Source organism: Tursiops truncatus, chromosome 18 (assembly GCF_011762595.2).
Source record: "Tursiops truncatus isolate mTurTru1 chromosome 18, mTurTru1.mat.Y, whole genome shotgun sequence".
In the NCBI taxonomy this organism is placed as follows: Eukaryota; Metazoa; Chordata; class Mammalia; order Artiodactyla; family Delphinidae; genus Tursiops; species Tursiops truncatus.
In genome coordinates, this window is record NC_047051.1 from 15,669,537 (window position 1) to 15,685,474 (window position 15,938).

The following is a 15,938-nucleotide window of genomic DNA, read 5'->3' on the forward strand; positions in this document are numbered from 1 at the left end:
CTTAGTTTCACCTCCGCACAGTACGGATGCACCATAGTGTATTTATTCTTTTCTCATGGGTGGACATTCGGGTTGCTTCTGTTTTGACCCCCTCACAAGCCATACTGTAGTGGACATCCTTGTATGTGATTTTTCATGCTGACCTTTGAGTATTTCTCTAGGATAGGTCCCCAGGCCAGGATTGCTGGTCTGAAGAGTAGCCTGTGCCTTTTCTACAGATTTCAGAAATCAATTCGACAACATTATTGTGTGCCTTTTTGGGGTGAAATTCATCTAGGCCCTGGTGGCGTAGAAGTGAAAGATAAATGGATTAATGGATGGACAGAGAGAGGCTGGTCAGTAGATGATTCTTCGTGGGATGACTCTGCATTTAATGGAGGAGCTGGGAGAGCACCTGTGAGGGAGGGGCAGCTTGTATGGAAGAGGAGACTCTTCCAGCCCCCTGCCGTGCCCCCATCTCTCTGCCCAGCAGAAAAATCCTTATCTTTCCAGATCAAGCTCAAGACCTGCCTCTTCTTGACACTGTGTAACTGCCTCTGCTCATGCCACACCTCACCCTCTTCTGGATTCCTTTGATAATGGTATTAGCCAACATTATTGAGCTTACTATGTGCTGGACACTGTATTGAAGCACTTTATATTCCTCCAGGTACACTCAGTTAATCCTCACAAAACCTTTTGATGTAGGTATTTTCTTGTCATCACCATGTATTCAATAATTTTTTTAGTACAGGCATACCTTGGAGATACTGTGGGTTCAATTCCAGACCATGACAGTAAAGCAAACAGGCACTTTTTGGTTTCCCAGTGCATATAAAAGTTATGTTTACACTATACTGCAGTCTATAAAGTGTCCAATAGTATCATGTCTAAAAGAAAATGTACATATCTTAATTTAAAAGTAACTTTATTGTTAAAAAATACTAACCATCATCTGGGCCTTCAGTGAGTTGTAATCTTTTTGCCAGTGTGGGTCTTGCCACTACCAACTAAGAATTGTCACTCACCACGTGGTTCTACAAGAATGAAGTCACTGGCCACTGCAGTTACTGACCTTCAGCACACCCTGAAAGGAGTTAAGGGCCGAGGCAGGAGATCAGGAATGAGGTACTCTGTGCTTTGGGAAAAACTGGCGGAACAGGCCTTCAGATAGTTAGATATTTTCAAGAGATTTTATGAGCCCAATTTCTTGTATCTTCTCATATCTAGAAAAGCACTAAAATCATTAATGGAGACCTCTGCTCCTCGTGACTAGCAGCAACCTTCTGCCAAAAGGTCTGCTTGATTGCATGCATCTCCCCTTCACTAAAATCGTATATATACTGACTCCCCCCCATCCTCCCACCTCACCCCACCCCCTCACCTTCGGTCAATACCTCATTGTGGATGGCTGCTGACTGATCACATGGTGGTTGCTGAAGGTAGGGGTGACTACTGCAATTTCTTAAAATAAGACAGCAGTGAAGTTTGCCACATTGGGACTTCCCTGCGGTCCAGTGGTTAAGACTTTGCCTTCCAATGCAGGGGGTGTGGGTTCAATCCCTGGTCGGGGAGCTAAGATCCTATGTGCCTCGCGACCAAAAAACATGAAACAGAAGTAATGTTGTAACAAATTCAGTAAAGACTTTAAAATGGTCCACATCAAACAAATCTTAAAAAAAAAAAGTTTGCCACATCGATTGACTCTTCCTTTCGTGAATGATTTCTCTGTAGCATGCAATGCTGTTTTTTTTCTCTTTATAAATTTTATTTATTTATTTATTTATTTTTGGCTGCGTCAGGTCTTCGTTGCTGCTCGCGGGCCTTCTCTAGTTGTGGCGAGCAGGGGACTACTCTTTGTTGCAGTGCGTGGGCTTATCGTTTCAGTGGCTTCTCTTGTTTCGGAGCACGGGCTCTAGGCACACGGGCTTCAGTAGTTGTGGCACATGGGCTCAGTAGTTGTGGCTCGTGGGCTCTAGAGCACAGGCTAAGTAGTTATGGCGTACGGGCTTAGTTGCTCCGCGGCATGTGGGATCTTCCCAGACCAGGGCTCGAACCCATGTCCCCTGCATTGGCAGGCAGATTCTTAACCACTGCACCACCAGGGAAGTCCCTGACCTCACTTCTTACCTCGAGAAAATTGACACCACTGTGTGTAATTTTCTTCAACTTTCTGCCTATCTCTACGCATCTTCTCCCCAAATTTTGTTTAGATCTACAGTCTGTTTTCAGTTGCTCATCTCTAGTCTCAGGAGGCCCACCTTCCTTTCAAGGTTCTCTTCTCTCCCTGTGGCCTTGACCCCTGCCCCTTCCTCTCTGCCTGTTCTGGAGCCTTTTACTGGTTTGATCAGGTCTTGTTTTGTCTTTTCTTCGCATCTAGTCTTTCCCTCTCTCCGCAGACTTGTCCCCTTCAGCTTATAGAGTCGTCCACCTGCCTTCATTCTGAAGTCTTGCATTGCCTCGTGTCTCCCACTGGCTGTTGCACTACTTCTCCCTCTCCTTCTTCCTCAGTCTTTCAGAAAATGTCATCTGCACTTGCTTGTTTCCATGCCTCCACTCACTTTAATATTTCCCCTTCATTATTTTATTAGTTATTGAATAGAAAAGAAATAATATATAAACACACATGCATAGTTATAAAGCATTAATGAGATAGAGAACACCTGTGAACCTACCACCTGACTGAAGAACAAGAGTATTATCAATGCCACGGCTTCTACCCAGCTATTCCGTCCTCGCCTTCTTGTGTGACCTGTAGAAATACCCCTTGTCGAGGTAACCACCGTCCTCAATTCTGTGTTTGTTGTAACCTAGCTTTTTTGTGTGTATACGAAGTTTTATCACACATACGTGAATGTCTGAACTATACATTATTTAGTTTTGCTTGTTTCTGAGCTTTGTGAAAATGATATTATAGTGTGTTTAGTCTTCTGGGACTTGCTTTTCCCACTAGAACATTATATTTCTAAGATCCGTGGCTGTGCAGTGTGCCATTGTGGGAATGCAGCACAGTTTATCCATTCTCCTTGAAGGCTATGTGGTGCTTTGTAGGTTTTTTGCAGTCTATCCACTTCTGTTGCCTCACCACTCTTCTGAAACCTTTTTTGTTTAGGCTTCCATGAATGCCAAAGGCATATCCTCTCTAATTCTTATTTTAATGGCCTCTCTACTACATTTTTTTTTAAAAAAAATAGCTAGATTGAGATATAATTCACATACGTACAATTCACAGGTATGTGCAATCATCATCACAATCAATTTGAGGACATTTTCATCACCTGAGAAAGAAATCCTGTACCCTTTAGCTATCACACCCCATTTCCCCGTAACGCCCATGCCTAAGCAACCACTATGCTACTTTCTGTCTCTATAGATTTGCCTGTTGTGAACATATCATGTAGATGACTCTTTCTCTTCTTCCTGAGCTCAGGGGGAAAACTTTCAGCCTTTACTATTAAGTAGGATGTTAGCTGTGGGTTTTTCATGCTCTTTATCAGGTTGAGGAAGTTCCCTCCAACTCCTAGTTTGTTGAGTGTTTTTATATGAAAGGATTTTGGATTTGGTCAAATGCTTTCTCTGTGTCTTTTGACGTGATCATATGTCTTTTGTTTTTTATTCTGTTGATATGGTGAAGTACTTTAATTGATTTTTAGTTGTCAAGCCAAACTTGGATTCCTGGGACAAATCCTCCTTGGTCACGTAGTCTTTTTTTTTTTTTTTTTTTTTAATATGTTGTTGGATTTGGTTACCTACTATTTTGTAGAGGAATTTTGTGTCCATGTTCATAAGAGATACTGGTTTGTAGTTTTCTTGTGATGTCTTTTCTGGTTTTGGTATCAGTATAATACTTGTCTCAGAATGACTTGAGAAGTGCTTCCTTCTTATAAATGTTTGATAGAATTCAATGTTGAAGCCATCTGAGCTTGAGCTTTTCTTTTGGGGAAGTTTTTTTTATTTTTGCTAATTGAATATCTTTTCTTGCTACAGATTGATTCAGAGTATCTATTTCTTCTTGAGTCAGTTTTGGTAATTTGAGTCCTCCTAGGAATTTGTCCATTTCATTTAAGGTATCTGTTGGTATACAATTGTTCATGGTATTCCCTCATAATCCTTATTTCTGTAAGATAAGTGATAATCATCTTTCATTTCTAATTCTAATAATTTTAGTCTTCTCTCTTTTTTCTTGATCATTCTAGCTAAAGGTTTGTCAATTTCGTTGGTCTTTTCAAAGAATCAGCTTTTGGTTTTGACAATTTCCTCTATATTTCTATTCTCTGTTTTTCGCTATTCCACTCTAACCTTTATTATTTTCTTTTGGGTGCGTTGAATTGTGTTCTCTAAAAGATATGTTGAAGTCCTGAGTCCTGGTACCAGTGAATGTGATATTATGTGGAAATAGGGTCTGCTGCAGATCTAATTAGTTACATTAAGTTGAGGTCCTACAGCATTATAGTAGGCCCTGAATCCAATCACTGAATTTGTTATACGGACACCATGTGAAGACACAGAGAAGAGAAAGCCATATGATTACAGAGACTGATTGGAGTGATGCCTCCATAAACCAAGAAATGCTAAGGATTGCCAGCAACCACCAGGAGGTAGGAGAGAGACATGGAACAGATTCTTCTTCAGAGTCCCAAAAAGGAAAATCTTGATTGCTAGCCTCTAAAACTGTGAGAGACTGAATTTCTAATACTCAGTTTATGGTATTTTGTCACAGTCCTAGGACACTGATGCACCTTCTTTCTGCTTGCTTTAGGTTTAGTTTAGGCTCCTTTTTCCAGTGTCTTAGGCAGAAGTTTAGATTATTGACTTGAGATCCTTCTTCCTTAATGGAGGCATTCACAGCTATAAGTTTCTTTCTAAGCACTGTCTTACCTGCATCCCATAAGTTTTGGTATGTTGTGTCTTCATTTTCATTCATCTCAAAGTATTTCCTAATCTTTTGATTTCTTCTTTGACCCACTGGTTATTTAGGAGTGTGTTGTTTAATTTCCACATATTTGTGAGTGTCCTATATTTGTTTCTGTTACAGATTTCTGATTCCATTGTTGTCAGAGAACATACTTTGCATTATTTCTATTATTTTAAATGAATTGAGGTTTGTTTTAGGATCTAACATATGGTGTAGCCTAGAGAGTGTTCCATGTGCACCTACCTGGAAAGAACGTGTATTATACTGTTGTTGGGTGGAGGGTTCTGTAGATGTCAGTTAGGTCTAGTTGGTTTATAGTGTTCATGTTTTCTATCTTGTGATTCTGATATCAATTCTAATGTTTGGGTTTTTTCCCCTATACCAAGCAATTCTCAGGTACCAGCTGGGTGTCCTATAATTTAACTCAATTCTGAAACTGTCTCTCTGGAGATAGCATCAGATCCCACAGGTTAAGGGCTCAGTCCTGCAAGACTGGCCCCTTCGCCCACCCGCTTCAGACACCAGTCACAAGTCCAGGTTGCCACCTGTGCTTGTGACCAGCCGGCTACAGATCGGAGGTTCCAGTAACCCCCTCTTGGGGTTTAATTTGCTGAGGGAGCTCACAGAACTCAGAAACATTTACTTATTAGATTGCCAGTGTGTTATAAAAGTTTACAACTCAGGAATAGCAAGATGGAAGAGATGCATTCGGCAAATTACGTGGGAAGGGGCACAGAGCTTCCATGCTCTCTCTGGTCATGCCACTCTCCCCAAGTCTCCACGTGGTCACCAACCTGGAAACTCTAGAAGACTAGTCCTTCCGGGTTTTTATGGAGGCACGAACGATTAAATCATTGGCTGTTGGTGACTGAACTCACTCTCCAGCCACTCTACCCTCCCCAGAGGTCTGGGTGGGACTGAAAGGTGTAACCCTGTAATCACCTCCTTGGTTCCCCTGGCAACCAGCTCCTATCCTTTGGTGATCTAGGGTCTTTCCAGAAGTCACCTCATTAGCCATAACAAAAGACACCTTTTTCATCACTTTGGAAATTCCAAGAGTTTTGGAAACTCTGTGCCAGAAAGGGAACAAAGACCAAATATGTGTTTCTTATTATAAATACTATCACATATTTCCTGGTTGATCTTCTGCCTAGTTTTTGTCAGTTATTCAACGTGGATGTGAAGTATCCAGCTATTACTGTTGAATTGTCTTTCTTTCCATTTCTGTCAGTTTTTGGTTCATCTATGTTTGTATTCTGTTTTTAGATGCATATATTTATGACTTTTATGTCTTCCTGATGGATTGACTTTTATCATTATAAAATGTACCTTTGTTTCTGATAACAGTATTTGTTTTGAAGTCTATCTTGTTTGATATTAGTGTCAACAAAAAAATTAGTCAATAGTTGACCTAAGAAAGAAATGGAGAATTTTATTTGAGCTAACCTGAGGTTTCTAACGCGGCAGACAGTCTCTGACAGAGCTCTGAGGCCTGCTCTAACCATTAGAGGTCAAAGCACAGTCGTGTGTAAGTTTTTGAGGCAAAGGTTATGTCAAATGACAGAATATTGACAGTTTACACAATCCAGATCTGCATTTACAAAGCAAGTAGTGGGTCATCATGACCCCTCGGAAGATGAAGAAGGAAGGTTATCTCCTAAGGAGTCGTGACCCCTCACAGGATTAAGAAGGAATGGTATCTCCTACCGGTTAACGCAGACACACAACACACACCAAAGGGGAGGGAGGAGGCCCACACCGGCAGAGAACAATTTTATGTTTTAAACTTTTCTTGTCTTGCCATAAGATACGAGTTTTGTTTTATCATTAGCAGAGCCACACCAGCTTTCTCGTGGTTGCCTTATGATGGCTGCTAGGACCCCGACCCCCTAATTCATGCTGTGCACAGCAGAAATGGGGAAGGAGTGAGGACAAACCCGCCCTCTCTTTGAACGATTCTCCTCAGGAGCCCTGACAAACAACTTTTTCTTATATTTCATTCGCCAGAACTTTGCATCCGTTTTCAACATTTTAAAATTAGAAGATTTTTAATGTGTAAAACTCTGGCTACTTCCCTTCTCTTGGAAACTCTGGTGACCCCAGGCCATTTGACGGGAGCTGGGAGAAGCTGCCTCTTTTAGGTGTAGCATGAGCTCTCCCTGTGGCCACAAACCCTACCCAACCTGTCATGCTCATGTGGGTCAGTGCCTGCTCTTGGTAGTGTTAAAAAACCGAGTAAATTTGAAGTGGCTGGCATCCTGCCTAGCACTAGAAGTCCGCTCCAAGGAGCAGTGGTACAAAATGGAAGGCTCTTATAGGTGGAAGGATGGGGCATGAAGGTATTAGCCAAAAAAAGGCCGGGGTGGGGGGGGGGGGTATTATTTTGGGCCAGGACATATTTGTCGGGGGTGGGGGGTGGGGGAAGGGAATGGCAGGGATCTTTATCATGCAGATTATCTCACTAGTCTTGATTAGGAAATTTCAGATTGACTGTTTTAAAGGTCACCTTTCTGAGAGGGGTTGAAACTACAATTAAGTCTTGATTTGCTGCAGTGGGGGGCAAATGACTGCATTTGAGGCTTGTTATTTCGGGGTTTTCTTTGAATTTTGTATAATTTATTTTTTTATACAGCAGGTTCTTACTAGGGGGCTTGTTATTTCTTTTTAACTGTAGTATTTGAGCCTAGACTGCTGGCTTGGAGGAAAAAAGGAATGAGTAAGTGAAGGAGGAGAGAGCCAGCTTTGCATGGGGCGCCTTCTGAATGTTGGATATCTGTCTGAAAGTTTAGCAGTCCATGTTTGATAGCAAGCAAATAAAGTAAGCTGTTTTTGGTACGCTCTGTCATTTCATTCATTCAGCAAATAGTCATTGAGAAACTTTAACACACAAGCACTGTTTTCGTGCTGGGTATATAGCGGTGAGTGAAGAAAATAGACAGTTCCTACACTTGTGAAACTTACATCCTAATTGGGGAGTTAGTAAACAAATCGACAAAATATATGTTATTATATCAGGCAGTAGTTGAGCACTCTGGAGAAAAATAAGTAGGAAAGGACCATAGGAAGTGGGAATGTTTGAAACTGTACCCAGGATAGTTGAGGAGGCCCCTGAGAAGGTGACATTGGAGCAGGGACATTAGGAGAGGAAGTGAGTCGTCTGGACACAGGGGTTTGGGGCAGGGATATTTGTAAGCAGGGGGTGCAGTCGGGACAAAGGCCCTGAGGCAGGAGCGTGCCTTTGTGCCAGGACCAGCAGCACCAGAATGGTCTTCGCAGAGGAGTGAGGCGTGTGAGGATAGGCTGAAAGGGAGAGGGAGGGGCCAGCTCCACAGTTCTTCTAGGTCATTGTGAGGATTTTAGGTTTTTCTCTAAGTACGTGAAAACCCCCTGGAGGGTTTTTAGGGGAACCTCATCATTTCCACCTTAAGAGGGTTCCTCTGGCTTTTGTTTTGAGAATTGACTTTAGGAGGTAAAAGCAGAAGCCAGGAGGTCCCTGAGGAGATTATTTTAGTAATGCGGGTGAGATGTGCTGGTGGTGGCCTGGACCTCGTTGTAGTGGGGCTGCTGAGAAGTGGTTGGATGCTGAATGTATTTCGGAGATAGAACCGACAGGATTTGCTGAACACCGACAGGATTTGCTGAACACTTACTTATAGGTGAATTTGAAAGGACGAGATGATTCTCATCCAGGATGAATGCAAGGTTTTCTTTCCTGAGCGAGTGGAAGGAAGGAGTTGCCATATACTAAGATGGGGAAGACTGGAAGAAGCAGGAAGAGGGTATGTGGACTAAAAAAAAATACACGGTGTGAGAGCAGTGAATTGCAGTTTTTCGGGGACCATACTGAATTCTCTAGACCAGGAGACAGCCTCTCAGTTTACTCTGAGGAACTGTTCCAAAGAGGCAAGGGAAGAGCCAGGATATATATATGAATTTTTTGCTGGAAAAAACATGTAGTCAAATATAAAAAGGTCACAGCTAATCACAGAGCACAGACTTCTCAAGTTAATGATTTTAGTGCTTTTCTTTGTACGGGAAGATGCAAGAATCTGGGCTCATTGAAATTTTTCCTTAGATATGCATCTTAACTGTCTCGGGCCAGCATATCCAGAACACAGCATGTTTCCTGTTTTTCTCCAGCCTGAATTCCCAGCAGCAGGCGCTTTCGGTGGGTGACTGCGGCTGCTTATGGCTTGATCCTTCTAGAACTTGAATGGCAGGCGACATTTTTTTTTTCTAGGGACATCATATCGGGAGCTCAGTTTTAGACAAGTTAACATTTGAGATGCATATTAAATATCTGACAGGAGGTGTTAGTTAAGCTTTTGGGTCCATAAGTGTGGAGTTTGGGAGTTACTGCCTATAGGTGGTATTTCTTTCTTTCTTTTTTAAAAAAATATTTATTTATTTATTTGGCTGCATCGGGTCTTAGTTGCGGCACGTGGGATCTTTGTTGTGGTGCGCGACCTCAGTACTTGTGGCCCGTGGGCTCTAGAGCACGTGGGCTTAGTTGCCGTGCGACATGTGGTTCCCGGACCAGAGATTGAACCCACGTCCCCTGCATTGGAAGGTGGATTCTTAACCACTGGACCACCAGGGAAGTCCCTGTAAGGTGGTATTTCTACTGGACTGAATGAGATCACAAGGAGTACAGACAGGGAAGAAAGCCAAGGGCTGAGCTGGGAGCCACTGCAGCCCTCCGAGGTCTGGGGACTGGTCTCTTGTGCGGGGGTGGGGGGTGGGTAGGAGGGAAACCAGGAGCTGTGGGTACCTGGAGGCTGACCTTGGGCTCCACACAGCTCAGCAGGCTCTAATCAGGTGGGTGGATGGTTGAGATGTCTGCAGGTTCTTTTCTGATCCTTTGTTTCAGGAAGCAGGGGTCAGGCTGGTCATTGGAGATGGAGGGTGGGGGTGGGAGTGGAGGTCTGAGGGGCAGGGAGGGTGTGAGACCCGGGCCTGGAGGGTGAGGACCAGGGAGATGGAGCTGGACTGCCGGTGGCACCAAGGCTTCTCCAGGTTAGTGGTAAGGCATCAGAGCGTGGCCAGCCAGCCTGGGGGCGTGTTGTATTTTATCCTTGTGGAGCTCCGAGGAGACAGACCTGGAGCGTGTGGGAACTTAGAGGTGAGCAGCGTTGGCCCCAGGTAAGGAGGGCAGCCAAGGAAGTTGAAGGTACGTGTGATTCCCTGCGGGAGTCCGAGGGTTGGCTTTGACTCTTTGATAGAGTCTCCGTGTTTCTCTCTTTGGCCCCATGCAGTCTCTTCCTGATGTGGAACTATTGTCATTTTTTTCCCTCTGGGCTGTTGAGCCACGTGCGGTTTTGTTGAAGATCACTGCCTCTGGGGAGCTTGCCTAGGTGGCGTTTTGTAGCTGTTTTTGTTTGCTGTCACGCTGCGCTAGCTGTTTCAGTCTCAGAATGGCCAGTTCCCGGGGGCGCATGGAGCAGACCCCACAGCCCACCAGTCCTTCCCTTGGCAAGTCCTCCTTCACCCCCAGCACCTCATGTCGGAGTGGTTTCTTTCTACTTCAACACTCTCCGCTACTGGTCTTCTCTCCGAACTTGCTAATAAACTCCCGAGGGCAGAAAGTGTCTCTTGTGTCTTCCTTTGCACGAAGCACGTAAATATCTGGCTGTCGGCCTCTGGGGTGTTATGGGAACCTTCCGGGCCGCTGCTTCCCGGCACACAGCTTAGTGTCAGGTTCTGTCCTCCTGTCCCATCACGGCATCCCGGCTCCTCTGCCGGCCTTGGGAGGACTGACCCAGGGTTCTTTGTGAGAAGCCTCCCCCTGGGTGGAGCCAGGTAATCTTGGTGAATGCTGAAATATTTGAGCCAGATGCACCTCCTCCAAGCGGGGTCCTTTGTCCCCCGAGGTTCAGGGAAACAGGAGCCGCCCATCTGCCTCTGGGCCCAGGCTTCTCCGGTAATAATAGGATTGCTTAGGGGACGCCAAAGCGATTTTTCTTTTTAAACAGAAAAGATTCACAGAGCCTGGGAGGTGGGTAGGAGAGAAACAAGATGCATTTTACTTTGGAAAGTTGCTGAAAAACCTTGTACAGGTGGGAGGCAAAATATTTTAGTGCATGGAGACACTTGAAGCCTGGTAGTTCTAGAAGGGGTGCCTCGTGTTGTGGATGAAAATCCTGCGCGAACACCATGAAGATCCAGTCTGTAGTCCAACTCAGTAAGCGTGTGTTTGACATCGGATACTTGTTCATCACCTCGTTAAATCTATGGGCAGATAAGACATAAGGACCTTGTCTTCCAGGAGCTTACGTGTTTCCTCGTGTTGGGAAAATTAATGAAGTAGTCTCGTTCAGGTTTCAGAGGCAGAAGCAGGCCTCTGCCCCACCTGTGACCCTACCTGGACTGTGCTTGCTTGCACACCTAACAATTGCTGCTAGCAAGTCACGTGGCCCTTACGATCAGAAAGGGAGTGGGTCTTGGAATTTCTTGAGCCCTGGGGACCTGGCCAGCCCTGCGGGGTCTGGAAAATCTCGTGACTCACATGGTGAAACCAACAGCATTGCCAACGTGTGTCCAGAGCTGCATTTTTGCGCGCAAACTGATGATATCCATTTGTGGCCTGGGATTATAAACGGAAGCCCCCAGAACTCCAATCTGAAGTCTCACCCGTGGGGTGGATGCACCGCCCGGGACCCTTCCCAACTGGGGCTCCAGATTGCTGTCCCTCGGGACTTCCCAGCTGCTCTTTGGATCTGGAAGTAGGTGTCGGCCCAATTCAGTGATGTGTACTCTGTTGTGTGTCTCTAATATTCTTATTGCTTTCCTTCTGATGATTGTATATTAAAATTTAGTTTAATCACCTTTCATTAAAGAATTGATTAAAGCTGTTTATTTTTGTGTAGTGAGCAGTTATTTTGCCAGTGAATCCAATGAACCTTAAAACCGAAAGCAGGCTTTCGACAAACACCTGGTGCTGAGCGCATGCTTGGCCAACTGTGGACTTAGCTGAGCGCATCCTCAGTGGCGGGAGAAGACTGGTTCCCCAATAATACCTGCCAGGTCTGTGGTGTTGGCTTTAGTGATACTGGAATTCAGATAAGGGAGGGAGCCCCTCCAGGCTGGGTGGAGGCGACTCCCTGAGAGGCAGGACTTAAGGGATAAGGAGGATTAGATGGGGAAGGGGCGGGAACCTAGGGGTCAGGTACGAGGAAAGGGGAGGTGCCAGAAAGTGGGGTTTGGACTTGATTCTCTAGTCTGGGAGCCTGGCTCATGTTCTGGCTGTTTTGCGGGTCCCTTAGATTCCAAAGGAACCAGGGCGAATCCACCATTTCCATCCCCATAATTGCCCCCCACCCAGTTCCACCTCCTCTCTGCCAAACTTGAGTCACCTGCTGTGATCTCTTGATCTCAGAGCCCTGAGGGCCTCCTCTGCTATTAATCCGCCTCTGCTATTCCTTTTCTCTGCTCCTTGTAACTCTATAATCCCCCCCTCCTCTGAGTTCTCATGCCTGCCCAACCTATTTCTAAATCACAAATGTAATCATGTAAGTCCTCTGCTTCAAAACTGGTGGTTCTCCCCTATCCACAGGATAAAGTCTAAACTTCCTACCCTTTACAGCCTAACCTGGCCCAGCCTCCTTCTTCTGGCTGTGTTCTGAGTCTGAGTGACCATTTAGGAGAATTAAAATTATTTTGCAGTAAAGTATTCAAATTTTCCATAGTTATTGTGCTAACAGGGTAGACTATTGAAAAGCACTTAGAACACATGAGGCCAACATACTTTCCTTGTTAGCTATTCATAGCTACAGCACAGAAGCAGATAACGATCCCGTATCACCAAGGAAAAATTGAACTAAGAGTAGTAACTCATATTTGTAAAGATAACAGAAAGATAAATGACCTTTGAGGAGGATTTCCGCCCAAAATGGTAAAAAAAATTTTTTTTAATCTGGTGTTCAAAGAGATGGAAACACACTTATGATGCCTAATAAAGGAAATGTGAGGGGGTCAGCAGGCATACATAGCTCCTGACAGATCCTATCAGGAAACATGAAAGCCATAGGTAAGGAAGTAGGATTTGAGTGATCACGGGTACGCCAGGCTCATCTACGCTGACCCCTGCATGGGTTTGGGGGCCAAGGTCCTTGGCATCAAGCATGCCTTTCCTTTTTGGGTCACTGATTTGAATGGCATTTCTTGGAAGTGGAGGTGGATTCTTTTTTGAACACATGGAAGATAAGGCAACTCAGACACAGTTGGGAACTGGCTGCCCTGAGCGTGTTTCAGAAGTGGAAGCAAACAAGTTGTTACATCTCCACGGACTAAATGAGAGGCGGAAGAATAAGGAAGAGTCTTGAAGGACTGACCCGTGAGGAATGGACCCGGGGTGAGCCCGCCTTCTCTCAGAGAGAACAGGTCTCTTGGCCAGGAGTTCTTGGGGGGCAGCGAGGGCAGTTTTAATGGGGGAGGAGGGGTGATTGTAGGCAACCCATAAAGAGGCAGAGCCTGCAGTGGCCTTGAGCAGAAGGGGGCGTGGTTCCAAACGCCCTCTTCTGGTGCACGCCCCCGCAACCCCCTCTTCCCCGACTAAGGGCACATTCAGCTGGGGGGAGTAAGCCAGGACACAGAGTAACTGTTTTCCCAACTGACTGAATTCCGTCCTCAGTGTGGACACCCTGCACGTCCCTGCCGTAGGAGGTGCTGCCAGGGCTGGCGGCTGGCAGAGCTGTTCCTCCCATGGGGGATGAGGTCGCCTCCTTCCTGTGTCTGAGTGGGTGAGGGTGGGAAGGTAGGCGGGGCTGCCCGACACAGCACGAGGCTCCCCGATTGCCCCACTGTCTACGCCACCCTTAATCCTCGTGTGGAGCAGCGGGTAGCCTCAGAAGCCTAAACTGTGACTTAGTTCCCGACGGTTCTGCCGCATATAAAATACGGATGAGTCTTGTCTGCCCGTGAGTTTCTGCAGTCAGCTCTTAGTGAAGTCAAGCTGTTGGTCCAAGGGAGAACAGAGCTGCAGGAGACATGGAACTCTCTTACACCTTCTTGAAAAAGCAAGTCATGTTGCCTGGGAAATACTTTTCTCCTCTAGTGATCTGCACCCCACCAGCGCTGGAGCCATGGAAGAGGCAACTGAAGTTATTCCAAGAAAGCGCTCGAAGTTTGGTAGTAAAAGGAAGTGACATTTCTCCCCTGCCTCCAGGCTGGTCTCTTGGGGAGTGCACAGGGCCAAAAGGAAACTGCTCAGTGTGGGGACGTGATTGCGTGCTGGGCTCCTGTACGCGCCGGCCGGGTGTCCTAGCGGCACTGGGTACGCGTAGGGCCGTGTGCAAACATCCCCAGTGCCAGATGCCATGGGCGAGTGAGAGGATGCCAATTGGTTTGATAGGGGTAAATAAACAAGAGCAAACATTTATACAGCGGTGTGCAGCCTGCTCAAGTTCCTGAAGGCTTGGCTGGCAGCCCCTCCCGGGCTGGCTCGGGCAGAGGGGAACCTGCGCGACTGGGCCGCCGAGTTAGCCTCCCCTCTGCTAGTTAGGGGGACGCTTTTCGAGCGTTTTCTTCTAACATGACCAGATAGCCTGGAGAAGGTGAACTGCTGTTGTGCGAGGTGAAGGTGTGACTGTGAACACAGCGATGGAGAGAGCTGGGGGCCAGATGCCCGGGAGCCCTGAGCCGTCCTTCCTGGTGACTCTGGGTGACCCTCAGGTGACCCTGCTGTCTGTCCACAAGCGGTGGTCCTTCAGGAGGAGCCCTAGGGTCACGGGCTCCTCCAGGCCAGTGATTTCGGAGGAGGAATGCTCTCCCCCATCAGAGAAGGGAGAATTTTCACAGAAAGTTTTGAATAAAACACAGGAGGTCAGTTCCAAGCAGGTGAGTGCCGTTGGAGAAGGGCTGAAAAGCCAGGAGGGCTTTTTATAAAAGCTCCAGGTTATAGATGGAGGTTTCCCGCGTGTCTCATGTCAGAGGGGCCAGGAGCAAGCAGCTCTGGGGTAGGGAGTGAGCCAGGGGTCCAGGGGAATTTTCCAGGGATTAAGTTCATGGTGGATAAATCTTGGGTTTTGTTGCTTCTTAGTTTCAGGATATTTTGTAAACGTCTGTGGTGCACAAGTTTCCCAAAACGCAAATCAGACAAAAATGGATCTTTTCCCCCTTTTTATTTTTTAACGTGTTTACCTTATTTTGTTAATCTTCACATTTCAGCTAAATAAACATTTTGAAAGTGTTGCTGCCCAATGAACCCGCTCTTCTTAAGCAAACGAAGGGTTTGTTAACCCAAACGTCAGGTCATGTTCAAAAGCAGGGCAGTGCAACTAACGCTTTGTAAAAATGGTGCTGCAGCAGCATTTCTGGGTGGGACTGGTGGTCTGTGTGGGGTCCTTTTCATTGACATGAGTAGATGGAAAAAAAAAATACTACTTAGATATAAAGGAAAGTTTTCGTAAGTCCTTTTTGCTCCTTGAAGAGTTACTTTTGTTTCTTCTGGTGTTAATTGTTTAAAAAGTCTTTAAAAGTAAGGGAAATTTTGTGAGTAGAGATTTTTGAAATGTACTATGCAAGAGATGTTTGTATGTTGAAGGAGACTTACGAACATCCATTTATGCAGTACACAGTCAACTTTTATGTTTCTAGTTGAATGTCTTAAGATAGCAAAATAATTTTTTTTTTTTTGTAAAATGCTTGAGAATATTCCTTTCTTCTTTTTTTTTTTTTTTTAAATTTTTTGTGGTAAGGGGGCCTCTCACTGTTGTGGCCTCTCCCATTGTGGAGCGCAGGCTCAGCAGCCGTGGCTCACGGACCCAGCCGCTCTGTGGCATGTGGGATCTTCCCGGACCGGGGCGCGAACCCGTGTCCCCTGCATTGGCAGGCGGACTCTCAACCACTGCGCCACCAGGGAAGCCCTCCTTTTTTTTTTTTTTTTTTGAGAGCATTTCTTTAAAATGTTCAAACTACTACGTGACAAAATTCAGCCTATGTCTGAGGTATTTGAATGTGAAATATTCTAATGGTTTTTAATGGCCACTTCCAACCTCATGTGACGAGGAAAGCAACCTGAACCTGGCCGGGGAGCCCTTCAGAAAGA

General features: G+C 45.6%; 1 protein-coding gene across 1 annotated transcript in view; it reads left to right on the top strand.

Moving 5' to 3' along the window:
* The first annotated feature begins 13,117 nt into the window (after positions 1 to 13,117).
* Positions 13,118 to 15,938, top strand: part of ATP7B (ATPase copper transporting beta) — a 59,228-nt gene continuing 56,407 nt past the window's right edge. The window contains 1 exon segment of the mRNA XM_033843543.2: positions 13,118 to 14,728. Coding sequence (XP_033699434.2) covers positions 14,492 to 14,728 — 237 coding nt within the window. The 5' untranslated portion in view covers positions 13,118 to 14,491.